Raw genomic sequence first — 23,614 nt, 5'->3', positions numbered from 1 at the left:
GTTTGTTCGCGAAGATCTGCTGAAGTTGCGGACTCTGTTTGCGGACACACCCACGGGGTCTGTCACTGAAGTCGTTCGTGAAGAAATACGCCAAGCGTTTTTAACAACTGATCTTGCTCACGATAAGCGACCCATGAGCTACGCAGCCGCGCTTCGCCACCCGCCACCAGTTGCGCAATTGTGACATCAGCAGCCGTTCTTTGGTCACCACTGCATGAACAGACCGCGACGCCTTGCCATCGTGCCGCCGTACGAAGAGCCGTCTCCCGACTTGACGTGGCATTCGCCACATTACGAGCCGTTGCGGCGTCCACAGCTTCGCAAAACAGGCGCCTGGTGCACTGTAGACAGGCATCCGCTTTGTTTCAACTGCGGAGGTGTGGGCCACATTTCCCATCATTTCTGGCACCACGTCAATACGTTTCATAGTTTCGGCCATCGTAGGACAATCGACGCCCCAGCGACGACTACGCACCACGCCTGGAGGACGCCGATTCTCCAGGACCCTCTTTGTCTCAGTCCTATCTTGACAACAATGACGACAGTGTGCCTGATTACCAGCCAGGTTTGGGACGTCAACCACGCTCTCCGTCTCCGGCCTATTCACCTTCGTCGCACCACCAAACTACTGCTGACGTCAGTCGAAGGAGGTCACTCATACCACGCCGGGGAAACTGAAGGCGGTGACCTCCGAGGATGGAGTTGCAGGCCGTCAAGGCGAAGACAAAAGGCCCCCTTTACTCTTAACACAGGACGCTGTAAAGCCGACTAGTCGTAACACCGACGAAACTGACGACAGATCTTACCGTTTTTGTAGATGGACAGCAAGTAACAGCCCCTGCTGACACCGGTGCCGACTTTTCTATTATTAGCGATAACCTCGCCGTATGCCTCAGGAAAGTAAAGACTATGTGGATGGGACCCCACTTCAGGATGGCAGGCGGCGAGCTGTTGATGCCTGTCGGAAGGTGCGCAGAAAGACTCGACATCGGTGGTTCTTTTTTCGCGGCGATGTTCATCATCCTCACCTCAAGCTGCAAGGACGTGATCATAGATATTGACTTCTTAACAAAATATGGCGCCGTCATCAACAACCCGAACTGTTCAATTACGTTCCGCAAGAGCCCTAGATTAGTCGACTGTTCAGACGCGATACGTAACACTTTACGTCTTCCATTTCAATCCCGAAATATGGTGTCCATGAGCCTATGAAAAGTTGTAACTGATGATGATGTGGTCGCCGGCCACGGTCATGCACTCTTGGTTCGGTGGAAGGGCACAAATAGTTTGACGGGGAAGGTATTGTCGACCAAATTGGCTCGCTACTATTTAACCATGGCATTTCGATTGCACGGGGTATAGTACTTTTCACTGGCGGATGCACGAACTTGCTGTTGACCAACTTTAATGTTTAGCGACGGCGCCTTCCGAAGGACACAGCTATCACTTCGTTCGACAATATCGTAAATTTGCAAGGCAGTTTATGTTTGTCAGTATTGGACGAAGCGCGTAATCAAGAACCAAAACACGTACTTGACGTTGGCCCCTCTCTGTCAAAGGACGACCGCAACTTCTTCAGCTGCCAGCCGAATTCAGTGACCGCTTTCTTCGACATCATGAGTCGGTCGAGCACCATTGACAAAGCCTGGAATAATCACTAAAGACATGGCGAGACCTACTCACCAGAATCCTTATCGTGTAGCTCTAAGTCATAGAGCAACAAGTCGCGAAAATGCTCGAAGATGACGTTATTCAACCGTCACAGAGCGCTCGGGCATCCCCTGTAGTACTAGTAAAGAAAAAAGACAGCACCCGGCGTTTTTGAGTTGATTACAAGAAGATTAATCAGGTGACCAAGAAAGATGTGTATTCACTCCCACGTATCGATCACTTCCTTGGCAGACTTCGTCACGCTTGCTACTTTTCTTCCATGGACTTGAGGAGTGGATACTGGTAGATCGAGGTAGACCCAAGAGACCAGGAGAAAACCGCTTTTGTGATGCCACATGGTTTATATGAGTTTAACGTCTTGCCTTTCGGTTTGTGTTCCGAGCCCACAACTTTTCATAGGCTCATGGACACCATACTTTCGGAATTGAAATGGAAGACGTGCCAAGTCTATCTGGACAATGTCAGTGTTGTCAGACACTTTTGACGAGAATCTAGAAAGGCTGGAAGTTGTTTTACGTGTCATACGGTCCGCAGGCCTGACATTCAAACCAGAGAAGTGCCATTTCTGTTTCCACGAACTTCAGTTTCTCAGTCGCGTTGTCAATAACGCAGGCGTTCGGCCCAATCCTGGAAAAACTGCCGCTGTCACGCAGTTCCCAGTACCGTCCCAATACGTCATACATACATACACACGTACACACGCACGTACACACGTACGTATACACGTACGTGCACACGTACGTACACGCGTGCACACGTACGTACGTACATACACGCATACACACACACGTACGTACGTACATACACGCATACACACACACGTACGTACGTACATGCACACATACACACACACGTACGTACGTACGTACACACATACACACACACGTACGTACGTACATACACACATACACACACACATACATACATACATACATACATACATACATACATACATACATACATACATACATACATACATACATACATACATACATACATACATATATACATACATACATACATACATACATGCATGCATACATACATGCATAAATGCATACATGCATACATGCATACATGCATGCATACATACATACATACATACAAACATAAATACATAATAAATGGAAGACGTGCCAAGTCCATCTGGACGATGTCAGTGTTGTCAGACACTTTTTACGAGAATCTCGAAAGGCTGGAAGTTGTTTTACGTGTCATACGGTCCGCAGGCCTGACATTCAAACCAGAGAAGTACCATTTCTGTTTCCACGAACTTCAGTTTCTCAGTCGCGTTGTCAATAACGCAGGCGTTCGGCCCAATCCTGGAAAAACTTCCGCTGTCACGCAATTCCCAGTACCATCCCAATACGTACATACATACATACACACGTACACACGTACGTACGTACGTACATACATACACACGTACGTACGTACACACGTACGTACGTACATACACACATACACACACACGTACGTACGTACATAAACACATACACACATACATACACACATACATACATACATACATACATACATACATGCAAGCATACATACATGCACGCGTGCATGCATACATACATACATACATACATACATACATACATACATACATACATACATACATACATACATACATACATACATACATACATACATGCTTACATACATACATACATACATACATACATACATACATACATACATACGAGACATGCCCACGACGACAGAAATTCGTCGAGTCTCGATATAATTTTTGTAGCTGTATGTCAAACTTGTATGCCAGTCTACTATGGTGTCGGAAAGAGACGAGCAGCATTCATATATATAAACACTATTGGCATAAAACCGGAACCGCACCTGCAATGGTAGCCTTAATCTTATCCGCCAAGGGCCCCACGGCCTTGTGACACATGTACTGGTCCCGAGGCACTACCGCAGCCACTGGTGTTCTCCGTTTAAAGTGTGCGGTAGCCCCACCACTGTCACTTCGGCAATGTCTTCGGAGCGCTCCTGAAGCAGCAATTGCTAAAGCTCAGCAGGAACAACTTGGTCGTCCATGCATTTTATCATCTCTTTCAGCCTCTGGACGAAATAGAAACGCCCGTCCTCGTCGTAATAACCAATGTCACCTGAAAAAAAAAAGCGGAGGAAGAGCACTATGAGTTTTTAAAGAGACATGTTAAGCACCTCTCGCGCATTTTGGATAACTGTTTAATGACCCATCTTTGTGGCACTGGTTTTCAGTCATAAATAAACACGAATGGCCTAATCTTTCTTTAGAGATCACATGATTGCTCCTTCACGAAACAGTGTTTAAGGTATTTTGACGAACCTTTAATTCTTAATGCGCGTGGTTGCGTTATTCGAGGAAAAGTACTAACGGTTCAAGTAAAAAATCCAACCAGTACGGCTGTCATTTGCAAATGACAGTCAGACGCGCCGCGATTTTGTGGATGGAGCTAACTGATTAGAAATGGGCTGCTGAGTTAAAAAAACTGATTTATCCTCCTTTGGAGCAGTATAAAAAAGCTCAGGATTACATGATCGAATGACTGTTCCGCTACACAGCGATGCTTTTTGTGCATTAGACAGTATTTGTATGCTTTTTGTGCATTAGACAGTATTTGTATCCGGGATGACTCACTGCTCTATGATAGTTGAGTACGATGTACTTGAAATCATTAAACGCTTTTCATAAACACACGGCATTCTCTTACTATGCAGAAATCGGCGAACGCTCCAACGTGTGTATAACATAGTATAGTGACGTGCGGACTGATTGTCGAGGTACCGCTTTGCAAAGAAAATATACATCGACATAACGGGCCACTAAACAGATAAATTAATTTTCGCGCAATAATAACGTACATTTCGAAAATCCCGCAAACACCACTATTACTGCGACGTGGCACTTGTTAAGCTAAATAACTAGGGAGCCTTCATATGCGCGCGTCTCCGAGTTCTAGGGTGGTGTCAGCCTTTGACCCACCACTTGCCGCCGTCCGCTAAAACACAATGTTGCAAGTCCCGGTGTCCATGGCAACTAGCGCCTTGTTGGTTCTTGCGGCCAGCCGTTCCTGCTGCGTTGCACTTCGCCAGCTGCATTACGGAGTGGGTGTGCAACTTGCAGTATAAGCTACGTTTGACTACACCGTAGACGTAGCTTCCACTACGACACTAGCTCCGCGCTAACCACACCTACAAGGACATTGAAGTGTAAATGCAAGGGTGCTGCGTGCGCAATGCTAAACCATCTGGAGACTTTCCCGCTTTCCGACTTGCTCTATCTAACGGAAACACTGGATTACACAAGTGAAGTGAGACTGCTTGCAGCCGACTACTTCTCCCTGTGTTTGCTTGGTGGGTACCCGTTGCATAGCTAGTGGGTTGAATATATTGCAGCACATTTCATGAAAGGGTTGACTTAGCCATGCGACGAAAAGCAGTTTGAGGAAAGTAAACACGACAACGTGCACAGTATAAAAATGAATCAGGCTTCGTTCAACTACGTCGGGCTATGCGAGCAAAAGCTGGTTGAGTATGCTTGTTTATCTTCGTAGTCGAAGCACAGTTCACCAATCGAACGATACAACTAGTCGAACGTGTGGTCCCGCATGCATTCACTATCTGCGCTTTATCGATTCCCGAAACCGTCCCGCATTCGTTGTGGAAAACACCAAGCCCGTGAACCATCTAGAGACGCTCACGTTCACATCAGCCTTTGCTTGCAGATCTTCATGTTCCTGCAATTGCAGCTCGGTCGCTGTGGAAGGACATTAGGACCGGTAGACAGATGAGCCGACGAACGCGTTCAGTGTAGACTCTCGTAGTCTTGCACAGTTTCAACACAACAAAAATTTGTGCGGCTTGCCGTGGAATATTCGTTATGCCCTTCAATGACACGCGGAACCACACTGAAACTCGCTCAATAATTACAAAAAGGATTTCTCTTTAACATAGATTGCGGTAGATTTACTGTTCGTGTCCGTCTGTTTTTCTGTCTGTCTGTCGGTCCTGAAGGTGCAGTACATGTGCACAAAGCAAGTCGGTTGTTGGCCCATAATTGAAATATGCCCTATGTGCTGCATTTGTTTCATAACCAGCCACACGGATGATTTGATATCGTAAACTCAGTCTTTATTCAGTGCTAGTAGAGAAAATGAGTATGGACTCCGTTACGTGGTCGGCGCCGTGTATGACTTTTCGTCTTCTTGCTTTATTGTAGGCGCACTGTGAGGACACGAGCTTTTAGCAATGGAGGCAGGACGGTTTGAAGAAATTAAGGCCACGTGCCAGTTTCATGCTGTTTGCAATAAAACATGACCTGGAAAAACTTGCCTTGCCCCTTGTTGCTCCCCTTTGTTTTCTTCTAGCCTAATATGCAGGCTTTTGTGGGGTTAGGGTTGGTGTTATATGATTGAGTGCCTTACTGTTTTCGGGAAATACTGACAGCTTGTAAGGTTTTTAAGCAGTTCAATGCACAAACTCGTTCGAAGGAAGCAAACTTACTGCAGGAAATTACATTATGGATTAAAGCAACATTTCAGGTACGAGAAACAAGCAAGCGGAGTTATTCGGTTTACAGAGAACATCACGAGCTGCCCAGTTGTTTGATCTGCCTTCTTTGTCATTATGGGTACCACCATATAAACAGCATGGTTTTGAGCTTTGCACTAGAAGGCATTTGAGGTGTCTGCAGTGCTGAGGTGAACTTGCTTTAGCAATGCCGCGCAGGCATTGAAGTCCATTCACAGCGACATCGAGGCTCTTCTCTTCGCATATAAAGGCTCCCTAAATATCCTCACTCCACCATTGCGGTGGGTCTAACAGGTGGGAGAAACGAACTGGTTTAACAGTATTTTAAACAAACTCGAGCCACGAACATGTCTTTTCTCTTTTAGAAAACCGCGGCTAACATCAGAATACAACCCTTCCCTATCGGAAAAATCGCCATGGTGGATATTGGAAAACGTGGTGGGCGTAGCGGAAATAATAGTGGACATGGTGGAAATTATGATGGCTATGGTGGGACGTAGTGGAAAATATGGTGGTTATGCCGGGACATACTGGGTGGTATGGTGTACAGATGATGGGTAAAGTGGAAATGATGGTGGAAAGCAGAGGCTAGATAGTGGGCAATAATGGGACACTCTGCTCACCATTGCGGTAATGCTGGGAAGCCCTAAGCATATGGTGGGCTACATGGTGTACCAAGCTGAAAAAGTCTTCCCACCATTGCGATAATGCTGGGAAGCACTAAGCAGATGATGGGTGCTGCTTGTTATGGTGAGCCACATGGTGTACCAAGCTGAGAAGCTCTGCCCACCATCGAGATAATGCTGGGAAGCAGCAAGCAGATGATGGGTGGGCTTATAATGGCGGGCCATTTATATAGTGTACCAAGCTGGGATCTGTACACTACATGTTCTACCACCATAATTTCCACCAAAGGTTAGGCCTACTGACCGAGCCCGTACAATTGTGTTATCCGTGCTTCCAGGTTTCAGAATACACGATTACAACGATTAAGTATGACAATACAGCGCAGCCATATGGCATCAATTACCTAAATGAAGCATTTTTCATTGTGTATGGTGTCCGCTCAAGAAGCAACAAACATCGATGCGACGCGATTAAAGCACTCCCAGAGAACGTGATTAAGTGTCTTCTCACCGACAGCCGCCGGTCGCACTCGCCGGCACTTCTCTAGCTCTTGTACGAGAACTCAGACGTGGCAATTCGTATGATGTGTCAACCAATATGATAGCGTAATGTTTCCGGCACACTGCATTCGTTTTGGCCAAGCCGTTTTGTAGTTGTTGCTTTAGCGAAAGAGCTACAGCATTGCGCTGGCGCAACTGCCCTCTACATTGCGCGAAAAGCATCCCAATACTCAATCAAATAAATTAGGTGGGCGTATCTGTGGAATGAGCCTAGAAGCGTCATAAAGCGTGAGCAGATGTCGCCCTTTAGAACGAGCGCGAAACGGATATAAAACTTGGCAGACCCCGCCGGTAAACTGTTGCTGCTCCCCAGTTCACTTGGTTTTTTTTTTTCTTGAAGTTGTGAATTGTAAAAAAAAAATAGCACTGGTGCCATTAACATAGTGGCGATCGTTACAGGCCGCAGTTGCTTGTGTTTAATAAATGTGCAGTTTTTAGTAGCAGGTGTAGATCTTGTCTATGTTGTGTACACGACAAACATAACTTAAGTAAAACCTTAAGTTTGTATGCGAACTAAGTATTTAACACACTATCAACGTCATGTTGGTGTGGCGGAGTGGTTAGCGTCTTCGAATGGGAATCCGCAGGTTGCACGTTCGATCCTTCATGGCGCCTGTTTTTTTTTTTTACGAGACGGGTGTTTTTTATACCGTTTTTATAGAATTCTTTTTTATTTTTTTGTGGAAGCTCGTCACGGTGATTCTGACGTCATTTCGCGCTCAAGTGTTGCCGGCACTGCAGCACCCACCATACCCACCATGCGCCATGGTGGGCGTTTCCCACCATTCACCCACTACATTAATCCACTATAATGGTGGGTGGTGGTTTCCACCATGCCGACCACTCGTTTTTTTCTGATAGGGTTCAGTCTTAAGAACTTGCTATATAGGAAAAAAAAAAGCCTACCCCCGTCTTGTTGAAACCCACGCTACCTTTAACGTATATGAGCGACCACTCAGAACCAACATGGCGGCCCGCGAAGTATGGCAGCCGGTTTAGCCAGGGTAAGCAACCATGTTCGAAGTTGTCACGACCATAAAACACGGAGTCGCGCGCACATGAAGGCTCCCTACAGAAAACGCGCGAAAAAAATGTGGGTGGAGTCTCGACTTTTGGCCTCGCACCGAACACCACGACGTCATAAATTTTGAAGGAGTTTACTAGTTCCTACGCAGCTTCCAATCATTAAAAATGAAATACGTAGCTATCTGCGAGTGCCAATCACCTGGCACAAGAAATTTCAGCAAATTTTGACCTACCAGTGTCGAGAAAAGGCGAAAAGTGCACTCTTGAATTTCTGACATCACATACGGAGCTTTTCTCCCCTGATAACGAACTTTTAATAGTGACATTTATTGATCAATTGCAGTTTATCACTATTCACAATTCATAAATATACACCAAGTCATTGCTTCTGTTTACTGTCTCTTTGATGTGCCAGAAACTGCCACTCACCTGATCGGCACGAGCCATTTCCTTCAAAGAATTCCGTTGTCTCTTTTGGTCGCTTGTAATAGCCACGCATCAGTGTCGGCTTAAGAAAGCAGATTTCGCCTGGCTCATTCGGACCCAGCTTGACTCTACTCACAGGGTGCACCACCTGCGTGTGCCGGAGGTTTTCTTCTAATCTGGGCTCTATAATTTATGAATATTTCCTGCTCATGGACATGCCTGCAAGTTAGTTAGCAGGGTCACTTTCAACAAATATACGTCAACTAGAAATTGATGGCACTACCCTGTCGAAAAAACACTTTTCTTTGTCAAAATGTATCCATCAAAAAAGATGTATCCGTTACTAACCACACACAATCAGGCATAAGCAACGGCAGATAACTATTAAAATGCGGCGGCTGCATTTCCGATGGAGGCGGAAATGTTGTAGGCCGGTGTGCTCAGATTCGGATGCACGTTAAAGAACCCCAGGTGGTCCAAATTTCCGGAGCCCTCCACAACGGCGTATCTCATAATCATATGGTAGTTTTGGAACGTTAAACCCCCCAAATCAAATAACTACTAAAAGGAAGCTCAAAAATGAAACGTTATATTGTCGGAGTCCTCATCTGGAAAACATTGGTGTTTCTCATATTCGAAAGACATAATTCCGAAATACTTACAACTAAGGTGATGTAAAAAAAACATTTTATTGTAGGCTACGCTAATAATCATACCATAATATACTGAATTGAACTATACGAAAAATCATCGTTTTAGATATCACATAGTTGTTCATTGTGCATATCCGTTACCTAGAAGTATCTCATCCGAAATATCCACTAATTTGTCGTCTGACAAGACTTATTCGACGGTGTTCACGGCTCGGTGAGCAGTGAGGGTTATTGGCTTCTCCTCAAACGCTACAAGGTCAGGAAACTTCTCATACAGAGTCTCGCTCTTGACCTCCACCAGAAAGTACCCAATGGCCATATTCGTGACCTTGTATCTATTTTCGATTGTCTCAGTGAGGTGCCTGAGTGCAAGGAGTAGTGATACGTGTCGAGCATTCTTGTCAGGATACGCACAATGACTAACGTGGTACTTGGAGAACGAGTTATGTTTATTTTTTTGTGGGGGGATGTGTACTTGCATCTGTGCGCCACTTCTTTGCGGCGCGATTAATGGGTAAATAGTTCAATTCCATGGAAAAGATTGTTCGTTGGGCAACAGCGCCTACAACGTGGCAGAACTTGTGAGCAGGTCTGCACAAAGCCAGCAGCACGCCAATACTACAACCAAATCTGACTTAAAACCTCAAAATATATCCTTTGCCGCCATGAAACAAGGAAATAAGTGAAACAGACGACACTACAAAAAAAGTTTTAATTTAAAGCAGAAAGAACAATCGATTATCAGAGAAAGATCGGAAAAGACGCCAAGCCGATGCTAAAAGGGTGCGTTGCATTTACCAAGAGGCCTTAGAAGTCCAATCACCCAGAGTAAGTCACCCCTCCCCCCCATCTCCTTTCCCCAGACATTGCAATGCCATGCACGGCTAAGAGAAAAAAGTTGATTACCCCCCTCCCCCCCCACCCATAGGCTGAGGTCGGTGGTGGTAACACCACTCACAAAACACATGCTTGCGCAGACACCCCTGCGGGCGCCTTGCACAACGAGTGCAAGGAAGAAAGCAGGAAAAAAACTTTTCTTTTGGTCCAGTGGAAAGACTAGTGTAATCCTACTTTTTTTTCTTCAGACGCGATGCAGTAGAAAGACTTGGTCTTTCTGTTTGGACATGAAAACGGCCCGCTACGAGATGAAGCGCGTTCCGAAAGTCTCAATAAAGTTTATTCATCTATCCAACCATCCACGTAGCAGTACCTTGTTTTGCTCAAGCAAGAAAAAGTCCCAGTTTCACCGCAAGGGTGAAGAAGTGAATTCGACATCAAAAACTTGGCATGGAACACTGAGAACGCCAAGCACATCTAAACGTGCAGCGTGCTGTTCACGCACAAAAAAAGCATGAAAACAACACACACAAGATTACAGCTAACTAACAATGTTTACAGATTGACACTCAACGCGCCGTTTAAACAAAAAAAATTCACGAAACGTAATCATCGGTACAGATATGAGTACGAACTGATAACTGTCCCAGTTGTTACTTCGTTGTGTTTGGAAAGCACGCTCTTTTCGCTAACATGGCCTGTCCAGCAGGGCAAGTGATCTTTGTCCTTCCGGCAACTAAACGCAATAATTCCGATCAAAGCAAAGGCGCGAGATTCTCCCCCACCACAGGATGCGCGGATAAAGCCCCCCTCCCTCCGCATGAAAGTTACTATCACTGCATTTCTAATGAGAGACAGTTATTTTCATCGTATTCGCAAGCACACGTGTGGCTGTGTGATAGAACACCCGCTGGACACGCAAACGACCCGAGTGTGATTTCTAACTCAGACCCTGGATCACTTGATAGCATTTATTTCATTTGTATCTTTATCAATTTTCGGTCACGCAAAAGATATTTTTCACTCACAACCAACAATTCCGACGCTGGAATTTTCGCAAAAGGAGCTCTTTACGCAAGAGCGTTAAAAATCATCTAACTGGTGTGCGCCACAATTCTTTTGACATACACAAACTCTACGACAAACAAAATGCAGCTGGGCTAGGTACGTTTCCAACAAGATGAATCTATTTTGAGTGTTTTATCGAGATATTCTTTGTTTTAGAGTTGGTGGTGGTTCCTTTCATAAATATACAAAAATTTGAAAATAGTTCTCATGAACCAAGTATGAAAACTGCAAAATTCTTATTCGTTCCAGCTTACATGGTCAGTACTGCAAAAAAAAAAACTCGTTGTGAACAGTTATACAAATACCTTGATATCAACCTTGGCTCCTGGAAATCCCATGCCAATTCCTACCGCCTCGTACAGAGAAGTTGAACAGACGATGCCACCGCTCTCCGTCATAGTGTACATGATGACCAAGCTGTCGAGATTCTCGAATGCCTTGAAGGCCGCATCATACGTTGCTTGTGAAAGTACACCACCGGCCACGCCGATGCGACGATTGCTCCTGCTCTGCTTTCCGTCACGGAGCATCTCTTCTGCTAAAGTCTGAAGTCGCGTCGGAAATGAGAACATAGACGTAATCTGCATGGAAGAGTGAGCAGTGACGGTAAGGCGACACGAAGACTTTCTTCAAAGGGTGATGAAATGTATACCACTAACACCACCGTAGAGGTGATGACCATTGAGGTGATCAGTGAGGTTCTTACTGATGAGCGATATACAAAAGCAAGCAAAGCCATATCGACTCATGGCATTTTTCATCATCTATTGCGTGATTGCGTATTTCATATTAGTGTAGAGACATCGTAATATCGTCTCCTTTATCTAGCGAACGTTTTCTTTCGACAACGGCCTAATACATTATACAAGATAGTATAATAGAAAATGTACAAAGCATTAGTTAAAATGATAATATTTGTTGGACTTTAATGTCCCAAAATTGCGATATGATTATGAGAGACACCGGAAATGCCTGCCACTTCTGCTTAGTGATGTGCAAAGAGTGCAATTTAGAACTGAATTAAATAGTCATTAAGCTGAATCGATTACAAATTCTTATCGAATACTACTTGAAATAATTTTGAATAGTACGGCAAATTGTTTCAAGATATATGCCTGAAATACTACACCACCTCATTTCGAATGAATATTCAGAAATTTTAACATAATAATAGCGCTGTTACATCTAACCTACCAAAAATACCGCATTCATGTAAATCGATGCAAGTTTATACACAAGGTATACGGACTACAGCCTTCAAAAAATAGTTTAATCATAGTATATGTCTTAGTTCTCGGAATTGGTTGTCAATTATGCCGCAATGTTCGTAAAACGTTAACTATGGTTGCAGTCCTGGCTATGCAATCTTATAAACAGTACATATGTATTATTATCAAACACCCGTCACGTTGAGATAACAGCAATCGTATTCACTGATTGATAAGTAGGATTTATATGTTCGAAAACCACCTCATGCCTATGAGAGACGCCGTAGTCAAAGGCTCCGGAAATTTCTTCCACCTGGGGCTCTTTAACGGGCACCCAGAAAAGCACACGGGCCCACAACAATTTCGCCTCCATCGAAAATGTAGTCGCCGCAGTCAAGATTCGATCCCTCGACTTGTAACGGCAATTGCAGTAAAGCGCCATCCACTAAAGCTTTTTTATAGCAGTATCCAGGGCCGCCATACTTGCTTGCACAAGCAAGGCATATAAGCGTACCACTTCTAATTGTCGCTGACATCGTTATTGTGGATATTTTAAACCACAACCTGACCTGATTCACACAATTAATGAAAGACGTTGTCTATGTAGACATAGCCTTTGAAAATTTCGTGACCACTACAAGGAACGCAGATGTCATTGACCACTTCTTTATAAGAAGTGTCAATTTAAATTACCTAGTTCTTTAGTGTACAGGGACCCCTCATCACTCCATTAACGGACGGTCGCAGAAACAACTATACTTCTGCTCCTGGTGCTCACACTTCACAGTGACCCATCGACACATGGACGCCACAGATACGTCAGAGTTGCATACGTATTCGTTATGTGTGCAACGTAACCACCAACACGTGCTAATGAAACATTTCAGTCTACTTTACTTCATGCTGGTAGTGCGCGTATCTAACGTCCTCATATCGGCAGGCATCGCATAACGTCGATTTGCAAGGTGCGTGAGATGTGCGATTTTCTTTCTTGCAATCATCAAGCCATAATTGAGCGGCTTTTTTTTCTCATCTGAGCCATGTATATGCCTGCGCATGTCGGGAATGAAGAATCATGCTTAAATGCTTAACGAATAACTTACATTGTGTTCATCAGCAAGTTCAGTGATTTCTTGAAGGTTGAGGCCTGGCTGCGCAAGGACGCAGACCGATCCATCGAGAACAGCCATCAATCCGAGCAGCAGTCCAGACAGGTGGCCGATAGGAGCCGAAGCGAGCACAGTATCCGTTTCATCTGATGACATACAAGGCCTGAGAAGGAAGGTTTGTTATGTTTGGCCGTCGCGGTTGTTTATCCTAGCCGAACATATACGAGAGAAAATCATTCGAGCTTGACTCTATCAGAAGACGCGATGCGCAGCCACATGTCAGTTAGTGTTCCTCAATGCGCATATGTTGTTTAACTAGATTTCAAAGAAATGTAGTACACATATCTTGTAACAATCGCTTATGCGGAACAGGCTCACACGGTCTGCTGATCGTGCTGCCTCTGTCGCTGTTAACGTGCTTGCTGGAATAATTCTTCAGTTAACCCCTTAACTGCTCGTTTTTTTATTATTTTTCTTCAAAAGGTGGCCATTTTATTGCCTATTTAGAATCTTACTGCACTAAAAAAGTAGCTAGTCAATGTTAAAAAATATTTTCACCACATGCTGAGTGAAATCTAATGAATAAAGTTTATTTCTGGACAATACTGGAAAAACCAGCAACCTGCTGCTAATGAAATTATAAAACTTTATGAAACAAACAGTTACAGACGCCATGTCTTTTTTTTCACTTGTGTAGGCTAAGTACCCTACAGAAACCGGTAGTAACGTAAGGCGGCTTCACTGGCGGTTCCTTGCAGTGTTTGTGTCCTAGCCGTTCTGATGATCACCGGAGCAACTTCTCTATTCACTGTAGCCGCTGTCTTTATTTGTGGGCACACGATAAATATCTGTGTTCTAATCATCATCACTAAAAGAAGATGACGAAAATGAATAGCATTTCTATCGTGTTCACGGGCCTGCTATGCATGGTTCGCCGAACGCCGTTTTTCTATACGAAAACTGCGCTTATGCCGCAGGGTAAAAACAAATCCTCGCTAAAATGCTGCCATCTGGAAGATTACACGCAATGCGAGTCGTAAGTGCGCGCTCTCCGCCTGAACGCTAGAAGGGACTACTTATTCCGCTTGGACAAGTTCTATTCGTCCAAAGAGGTTTGGTGACTGTTGAGGCAGGACGAGCTCTGTTCGTCCGAAGCAGTTAAGGGGTTAAGTGCCCTAGAGAAGAAATGATGGATATAGCTTAAACTCTGCACAAAATGCTCTCGTCGAACATAGGAAAAAGATGGACCATCGCATAATTTATCACCACCCGGGTCATCGACACATAAGGTGGCCGCACGAAAAGGCAATACTTATTGTTGATATTCACGTTCCTATAACATCCATATTTCGATGTGGGTTTGTGGTTTCTATCCTTATTGCAGCTCAGGTTAATCCATATGTGGATAAAGAAATGCAAATATAACATTATTGCCGCGACACGTCTGAATGTTTGAAATGTAACAGGAACGCGTTCATTTTCCAATAGAAAAACCTGCTGAGTGAGTTGAGTTCAACATTACGAAAAAATTAGGAACGAGCTGCCGTTCCTATTTCGGAAGAACGTGAACATCGCTGTAGAGCCCACGGAATTTTCCGGCCGTTTCAAAGAGAAGAGTAATCTTGAACGTGTTTCCCTTAGAAGAAACTATTTGAAGGTCTACGTACCTACTGACGAAAGTATGGAAAAGTGCAGTAATAGCTTTTGCTGGAATGTCGTAAGTCTAGGTGACGACATGTCAAACTTGGTCCCAGCTTGTGTGATTTTTTTTTTCACAAAGGTGCAAACCAACCATTCGCAGCGACGAAAAGAGATGGCCAAGAAAAACAATATCCTGAAGCTTCGAAGGCATTTCTAATGACTGTATTCTTTCTTGCAACATACACTGCAGTGTTGTTGTCCTGCATACGCTAGCTCATGTGCGCCAAGCGTCTCACAAAAAAAAAGCGCCAAGCGCAGGCACATCAAGTGCACCATATTGGCGTTAAACGATGAAGCTTGCTCATTCGCCCTCCTTAGTGTCGTCAGTTTACGTGTCTAAGGTAACTAAGCTCATCCGCCATGCGCGCTGTACTGTTCACGCCATGTTTGACGTTATTCTCTCTATCCAACTGCATTCTTCAAGATTGTACTAGCATGGCTTCTCGCCTCTTTACCATCTGCGATGCTTTCTACGGTGACACAAATGTAACGGCAATACAAGCTTATCGTTAGACATTCACTCATAGTACTACGTACTTTGATATAGAGTAGTTGGCAACGAAGCTATGGTGAGTGAGCTCGACGCCCTTCGGAAGTCCCGTGGTTCCCGACGTGTAGACAACAATGAAGACGGCTTCTCTCGGATCTCCCAAAGGGCACTCTCTGAAGGCGGACTGGTCCAGGTACTTGAATGATGCGGCATCCACGAAACCAGAGACAGGACCTATTGCTAATTGACCCTGGACAAGATTTTGTTCTTGTATAGCATACAAACAGTACTAAGTAATGGGGTGTGGCGCTTTAGGCGGGCATTTTCGACTGAAGATTTGCAGTTAAATACTATCCCTCAAGGGAATTAGCTGAATTTTGCCGCTGCATCTTACGGATTTTTACATACGGAGCAAAAACGTGACGGAAATTTAGATAGATCTTCGAGGATTAACGTCCCAAAACCACTATATGAATATAAGAGACGCCGTAGGGGTGGCCTTTAGAAAGATCAACCAACTGGGGTTCTTTACCGTGCACCCAAACATGAGCCCATGGCCCCGCAGCATTTTCGCCTCCATCAAGAATGCAGCCGCCGCAGCCGGGATTCAATCCTGCTTCCGCAGCCGGTCTGCCGCTGAAAACCTTAGCCACTACTTCACCGTATAAGGGCGGGCGAAAATGGGAAGTCATTGAAAGGAAAATTTAAAGTGTAACGTTATATGCGAAAGGAGATAACAAACTGGGCCAGGGAACAAAAACTGTTAGGATATAACAGTCAAAATTTAGACAAAGACATTGCAATGACACGGCATGTAATTTAAGATGAGATAACCACTAGCCATTAATAGTAACTGAGTGAGGGGAGCCAGGCCGCAGAGTCAGTCGGTATCGCTGTAAACATGCGCAATTCTTTTGCCTCACAGCCACGCATTTATAGCTATGAGCTGTCTAATTATAGGCCCTGCTTTACAGAAACGCTAGCTACATTTACACCTGCAGGCAATTTTGTCGTGCTGCTGTGAGCGTCGATGCAGAGAAATAAATGCCTTAGTGGAACGTTTTCTAGAAAAGTTGGAGGGGCAAAGAATTTTCACTGATGCTTCAGAGACTTCACGCTTCTGCCAAGGTGGGAATGGACCTGGCGGCACTGTTGCATCACCTTATTTAGTCACTTGGCGGCATCCGCTGGCATGTACAGCTTTATGCGACTTTTTTTGCGGCGTGCTCTTGAGCGGGAATACAGAGAACGAATGCTGCATTCGTCATTGATGTGTCCTACATCATCAATAGTGCTCTGTGCCTTCGCATAAATACAAACAAATTATTCGATAAACTTGCATGTGTATAGATTTTGAATATTTGATTTATCCCACGTTCTTCAATTTAACGACCCTTTTGAACTTGGTCGGTCTTTATCGAACCAGCAGGATCTAAGCAGTCATTACACGTGGGCCGGTTCAGCTGATGTAAACTACAGCTTTTCATCACCTCTAGCTCCTTCTCCTTTTTCCGTTATGAACAGCGTTGTCGTGCGATCAGTCATGCTGCGATTCACGACAACATGTTGATGAAGCTCTTGGACTCTTTTGAATCGAGTGTCCGCTGGCACCTTCTACACCAAGTACCGAAGAGATATACGAGAAAAAAATTCACGGTATATTCACGGAATGAATTATGATGAGTGGGGCCAAGCATCCGTCAGCCCATCAATGCTTCCGTCCGTCCATTTGTTCTTGGTTCCGTACGACCGCGTGACCATCCATGCGTCCGTCGATCTGTCCATGCGTGCATATGTTTGTCCATCCATCCTCTGGTCTCTCTGTCCGGCCATCCGTGCGTCCATCTAGTTAACACTCCAAGTACCGGCATCTCGCATATTATGTGACACATACCCGCTCCACGCGTTTGTCCATCCGTCTGTCCATCTGCTAGTCTGTCTTTTCATGTGTCCATGCGTTCATTCATTGCGTTCATCTAGCGAACACACCAAGTACCGCCATCTACCATCTCGCATCCCGATGGCTACATAGGGCAGTGACGGAGGATTGACAGACCTACGCCTTAAAGAGCTTAGCCCCTAATAACTGCATGAGGTGAATGCGAAAGGCTGTGTGATAAGCTTTTCTGTGGCAGAACGACCCACCAACCCATTTTAATAACTGTCGACGAGTGGTGGTGGTGAAAAGCATTTATTATTATATTTACAGTGAGAGGTACGAATAAGGCGAGTCAAAAGGGCCCGCCTTTGATAAACACTAGAAGGATCCCTAGTGCGGTATCCTTGCAGCTGCCGTGGCGCCTTGGACTTTAGCACCTAAGGCCTGTTGGGCATGGAAGTCAGAGAAGCTGAGCAGCACAGCTTCTCAGTTCTCTCGCGTGGGGTGAAGTGGGGGGTAGATGAAATTTGAAGGGCATGCTCAAAACACTTGATATGTGTCACAAGACTTCGCACATTGCAGCATGTGCCCGAAAAGGCCGAATTGAAATGCTTCTGTACTGCCGGGCACAGTACAATATTGGTGAATAAGTGGAGAAGCCAGCGCTCCTCCACCCTGGTAAATCCTTTACAGAGGAGGATATCAAGTGGTGCTCAGTGGCATTCTTGTTGGGCATGTGAAATATCATGTACATACTTGCATATATGTGCACACTTGGCTTCTAAAATATTGCGTTCAAACTGGCATGTACAACTTGCCCTATCATACCTGCTTAATGTGCTTCGACATGCACCTTCAGTAGAAGTTACGAGTCATGCACTTTCAATTGAAGTTACGTGGCATATGAAATGAGTCAAAAAAGGTGGCCGAAATTCAAGCATAGTTTAGTGATCTCTTGATCAGCTTCGTATTAGGTGTCCTATTATTAGGTAATAGAAAATCGACATTTAGTAAAACGACAGTTTTTAAGGCTGCTATGCGCTGGAAATTGCTCATCATAAGAGTATTTTAGACTGAATAAAATAAATAAACCACTAAAATATAACCTTTTACATTGAAAACTAGGGGACGCATTTTATACTAATCTATCACTACGGGTCGTGATGCACCCAAAAAGCCATAGCGAGAAGCACCTACACTCATCTATTAACCATTTTATGCCAATCTTTTTAGTCTCAAATATGTTCGCTCAAAGTGAATAATTTATCTGGGAGCGAAGACTTATTCAATTCAAATGAGCGCTCATATTTTCTCAAAAAATATATGCCTGTTCAAATCACGTACCTTGAGATCAAGAGACAAAATTGTTTTCGTCACTTTTTCGGCCAGTTCAACGTCTGTAAGAATTCACATAAAAAACAGCGCCAATAACGAGAGACAGTCTGTAAGAACATGTGTGCTGTCACTGTCGACGATCTGCCCACGCAGCTCTCCTGCGAAATGATTGACCACAAAAGTAACACATATAAAAGAACTGGTTTTTCTATGAGTGCCTAAAAGAGCAACAATAAAATCGACGTAGCATCACTGATGTTTTTCAGTTTATTTGACAAAAACAGCCATCCTCAAAGGGCACAGTACCGTCTTGAAACACACATAAGAACGGTAGGATATATTACATTAACACGCATAGTTGCAAAGTTCCTACGTTTAACCACTTTGCCATGCCACGGTGGTCAAGTGGCTAAGGTACTTGGTAGATGTCCCGCAGGCCGTGGGATTGAATCCCAATTGTGGTGCCTGCATTTTCGAAGAAGGCGCAAATGCTGCAGGCCCGTGTGCTCAGATTTAGGTGCATGTTAATGAACCTCATGTGGTCGAAAATTGCAGGGCCTTTCACTACGGGGTCTCCCATAATAATATGGTCGTTTTGGGACGTTAAACCCAGCATATCAATCAAGATATTTTCTTAAAAGTAAACACAGTGGCAGATTTGTCTGGCCAAGTAAAATTATACGAATAAGCGGACTGCAGTGGGTACATGCATTTAGCGCATAATATAATAAAAACAGAACCTCCGTTTCGAGACCCCTTCGGTCTCTTTCAGCCGGCGCTTCTCCGGCCAGCTCCGAAGCTAGCAACTTTTCTTATTGATTTTCCCCGTAACATTTCTATATTAAAGCTTGTATATGTATATATATACCATGCCGTGGGAAGGACCTGGTTCTTGCCCACGGCAAGTTATCTTTTTCGCACTTTTCTTTCTTCCAATTTACCTCACAATTCAGTCTGAAAACCTCCCCTTTATTTCCTTTCCGTGGCATTAGGTATTATTGTCTGTTAGATTTCATCAATATTCTGTTAGAACACGAAACAAAACGAGCCCATAAGTATACAAGTCTTTCCCATATATATATATATATATATATATATATATATATATATATATATATATATATATGTATATATATATATATATATATATATATATATATATATATATATATATATATGGTATGACAGTGCCGCTTGGGCTCTGGCACAGGCGCATACTCGGCTAGAGTAACCGAAGAACAAAGTAAAAAAACAGCCGGCCTGCAGCATGGGCGTTGCTTCCTTGTCTCATTCCTTTAAAATGGCGCAGTCATGAAAATGCTTTGGCACCCTCCTACTGCTTGCTTGAGGTAACGCGCTTCTCTAATGAGCTTGGCCAGGCTTCCTCGTGGATGGAACCCGCAAGTCGGCCTCCGCCAAAGTATCCATCCCACCACCAACGGATGGCGTGCGTCCAGGCCTCCACAATAGTCCCAGGGAATTACTTGACCGGTGGCGTAATACTTCACACCTACAATGCGCACGGGCTCCTTCCTGGAAACGCGGTTTGCATTTCCCAATGCGTCGATCGCAACATTCACTCTACTTTCATCTGAGCCTCAATAGGACGCCGTCCACGCTCCTTTGGCCATGGGCCTTTTTTCTGTAATGGCATAAATACGAGGTGATTAAGCAATGGAGCTCGCTGTAATAAAGTGCAAAGGCTCATTGCTGTTTTCGGCCGGATTCATCATGGCCCATGTGCGCTCAGCCAGAATACTACCGAGGATGAAGCTAGAAGGGGCTCATCCTCGAGGCTGCAGCTGAACAGCACAGCTCACCGAGAGGACGTTCGGAATCCATCGCTCACACGAACCCTGAACTCGTCTTGTTTTTACAGCCAGTCCAGAAAGAGCAGCTCCGGCCGAGTTTCAATGACAGTATCGGCGACGTGAATTCACCCCATGTACCACATTGAATTACTGTATCCCCGATGCGACCACTTCCTACAGTACAAGGCCACGTCGACGGAATCGGCGACCTTACGGATGTTGTACAAACTGGAGCTGCCCGTACTGCGCTACACTGACGCCATGCCCCCGTTACCCTCCCATTTTGGTCCGAGGAACCCTTTAGAGGCGTCCGTGTAAGCGCCTTGTCTTTTGGCGCATTAGATTTGCAGCTGTGAACCGACGCCGGGGGCAAGTTCTTTGCCGCCGTTCCCATTCTCGACGAATTGCGCGCGGACATGGTTTTGGGTGCAGACAAATTCTTGTCTGGTGAGGTTCAGCTTATCTTGGATTAAGGTGTAGTAAATCGCTGCGCTCTGACCCCGAACGTTTACTACCCAAAACACAATTTTGAAGCATCTCAACTACAGATCTCCCGTATTAACGACATCCTTATTCACCAGCAGGAGATACATCTTCAGACTCCACGGCAGTCTTTGGCCGAGTGTTCTCGTACTGCACGCAAGTTCATGGCTGCCGAAAACAGATCTGTCTAACACTTCCCTGTGGTGTCGGGTTCTGCCAGCCTGGCATTCGCCGCTGGTGACGATGACGGGCAGCCATTGTCATCCCCCAGAATGTTTGGCAGCAAGACAAGGAAAGCACCTGCGCAAGGGAGACTTGCGGCTGCCACCCCGTCAAAGCCATTGCTGGTCCCCCAAAGTTCTGCATCTCGGAAAGACAGCCCGCACCGTAGGCAAGATAGACCACCCCGGTGGGCTCGGTGACGCCCACCAGCGACAGTTTGGACAGTTGGTCATGCTACGTCGTAATCATGGCCAAATTTAAGGATCACAGAGCCACTGTGCTCTGAAATGGGCACATACTCGACTAGAGGAAGGAAATAGTGAAGTCAGACAAATCAGCAAGGACGGTGTTTTTTGTGTCATTCTTCTACTATATATATATACATACATATATATATATATATATAATTATGCAAAGTTCATTACACACGGTCAAAAAGACATAGAACATTGAAGTAATTATGATGAGACCGATAATATATTTCCTACCGTTTTTAAAGTGTGTAGCCAATTGATGAACGCTATACAACGTGTTCTAAAGAGACTGTTGCGAAGAGTGACAGAGAGAAACGAAGGAAAACAAATTCAAAAAGAGAAAGACTTAAAATCGAAAAGAAAGAGTATCAAAAAAGAAAAAATAAAGTGCAAAATTGCGAGAAAAAGAACGCAAAACTAAAAAGAAAGAAAGAAAATTAGCTCCCCATTAGCTCCACTGCATCTTTACCGTTGCGCCTCAAGTGCAACTCACGCTAATTCTTTTCTGGGTTTTTTTTATTATTCTCCAAGTAGGCACTACCTCAGTGAAAAAATAACTGTTCAGTGCAAATATGCCAGGCGCTGACTGGGATACCACCTACAGGTTTGCCCCTTGTACGGTTCGGATGTCCGTCGAAAACGCTTCTTTTTCTTACTTTCTGTTGCTTCTCTACGTTTGCGAGCTCCCTCTTCCCACACCTGTGGCATGCTGTTCATTGTTTCTTAAGCGACGCAAGCAATCTCCTTCATTGAACTGATGCCACCGCGTCCTTGCAGACCTTCTGGCGGCTGCACAAACATCTTCCCAGATCTTTTTATCTACAGTTGCTCAAACATTGGTGCATGCACCTACACTCAAATTAGGCCAGTTTCGTGCACCAAAAAGAGGGCTTTGCTCCCCCCCCCCTCACCAAAAACGAAAACATGTTTACAATTGTTTGCGCAAGGCAGGCCAAGAAGGGCGCTTTCCTCTTAAAGAGAAAAAAGCGACCCCTCCCCCCCTTTTTTTAGTAACTGCAGGAGTACTCGCGCCATGTGCAAACCACCCCCCAGTGCCTACATATACGAGTTTGTTCCCACGAGGCGCCGTAACGTGGTGTGGGACACGCTTGCTGACTGAGTAGTCGCGAAGTCAAATCCCGTGTTTCCTGTCAATATTCTGAAATTCATTTCTTAACGCAATGCTTGCATGCAGATTGTACATCTAATCACATGCATGCGCACACTGAAAATATTCTAGCTAAGTCAACCAAAATCTAATTTTCCTATTGTGCCAAAATCAACTGATGCTCCCTTTAGGAGTAACCATGGGGAGGAAGGAGTACTAGAGGTCCCTCCACAGTTGCTCCGAAAACGGACGAATGGGTGCGGCAGGTTAGCTACTCCTCTAAAAGAGAAACCTCAAACCCCTCTTCTCCCTTTACTTCTAAGAGTGTATTAGCAGCCGCCCATTGGCTACGCACTTTTGGTGAGGGAAGTCTTCGCCAGCACCAGTGTTGCTCCAGTGAAAATGCAGCCGTACATTGCCGCAAGGTTCTCCAGGCTGTTCCTCAGGTGGGCGCACAAACGATCCGCCGGACCAATGCCTTGCTGTTGGAAACCCACGGCATAGCGCTTCATGAGCGCTAATAACTTCGCTCTAGTTGTTTTGATTGAACCTTCAATCGAATCGAATTTCAGGCCCATAATATTCATTGCAGAAGGCGTTCATTATC

At 44.8% G+C, this 23,614-nt stretch overlaps 1 protein-coding gene across 1 annotated transcript; it reads right to left on the bottom strand.

Moving 5' to 3' along the window:
- Nucleotides 1–3,699: 3,699 nt before the first annotated feature.
- Nucleotides 3,700–23,519, bottom strand: LOC142767795 (putative 4-coumarate--CoA ligase 2). Its single transcript, XM_075870039.1, has 5 exons — nucleotides 23,363–23,519; nucleotides 13,719–13,870; nucleotides 11,713–11,988; nucleotides 8,853–8,997; nucleotides 3,700–3,803 (listed from the first exon to the last, which is right to left on the bottom strand). Exons 1-5 carry the CDS (start codon nucleotides 23,517–23,519, stop codon nucleotides 3,700–3,702), a joined length of 834 nt encoding a protein of 277 aa, XP_075726154.1.
- Between the last annotated feature and the right edge of the window lie 95 nt (nucleotides 23,520–23,614).

Source organism: Rhipicephalus microplus, chromosome 7 (assembly GCF_043290135.1).
Source record: "Rhipicephalus microplus isolate Deutch F79 chromosome 7, USDA_Rmic, whole genome shotgun sequence".
NCBI lineage: Eukaryota > Metazoa > Arthropoda > Arachnida > Ixodida > Ixodidae > Rhipicephalus > Rhipicephalus microplus.
Note: the sequence above shows the minus strand (reverse complement) of the source record. Positions and strands in the feature narration are given on the sequence as shown.

What these genes read in the sequence shown, in the direction of transcription:
- LOC142767795 (XM_075870039.1), bottom strand. Translation starts at nt 23,519, where the DNA reads ATGAAGCGCTATGCCGTGGGTTTCCAACAGCAAGGCATTGGTCCGGCG. An exon ending in GAAGACTTCCCTCACCAAAA is followed by an intron (nt 13,871 to 23,362) that starts GTGCGTAGCCAA and finishes GTATGTCATCAG; the next exon opens with ATGAAACGGATACTGTGCTC. An exon ending in GAGCCAAGGTTGATATCAAG is followed by an intron (nt 8,998 to 11,712) that starts GTATTTGTATAA and finishes CGGCACACGCAG; the next exon opens with GTGGTGCACCCTGTGAGTAG.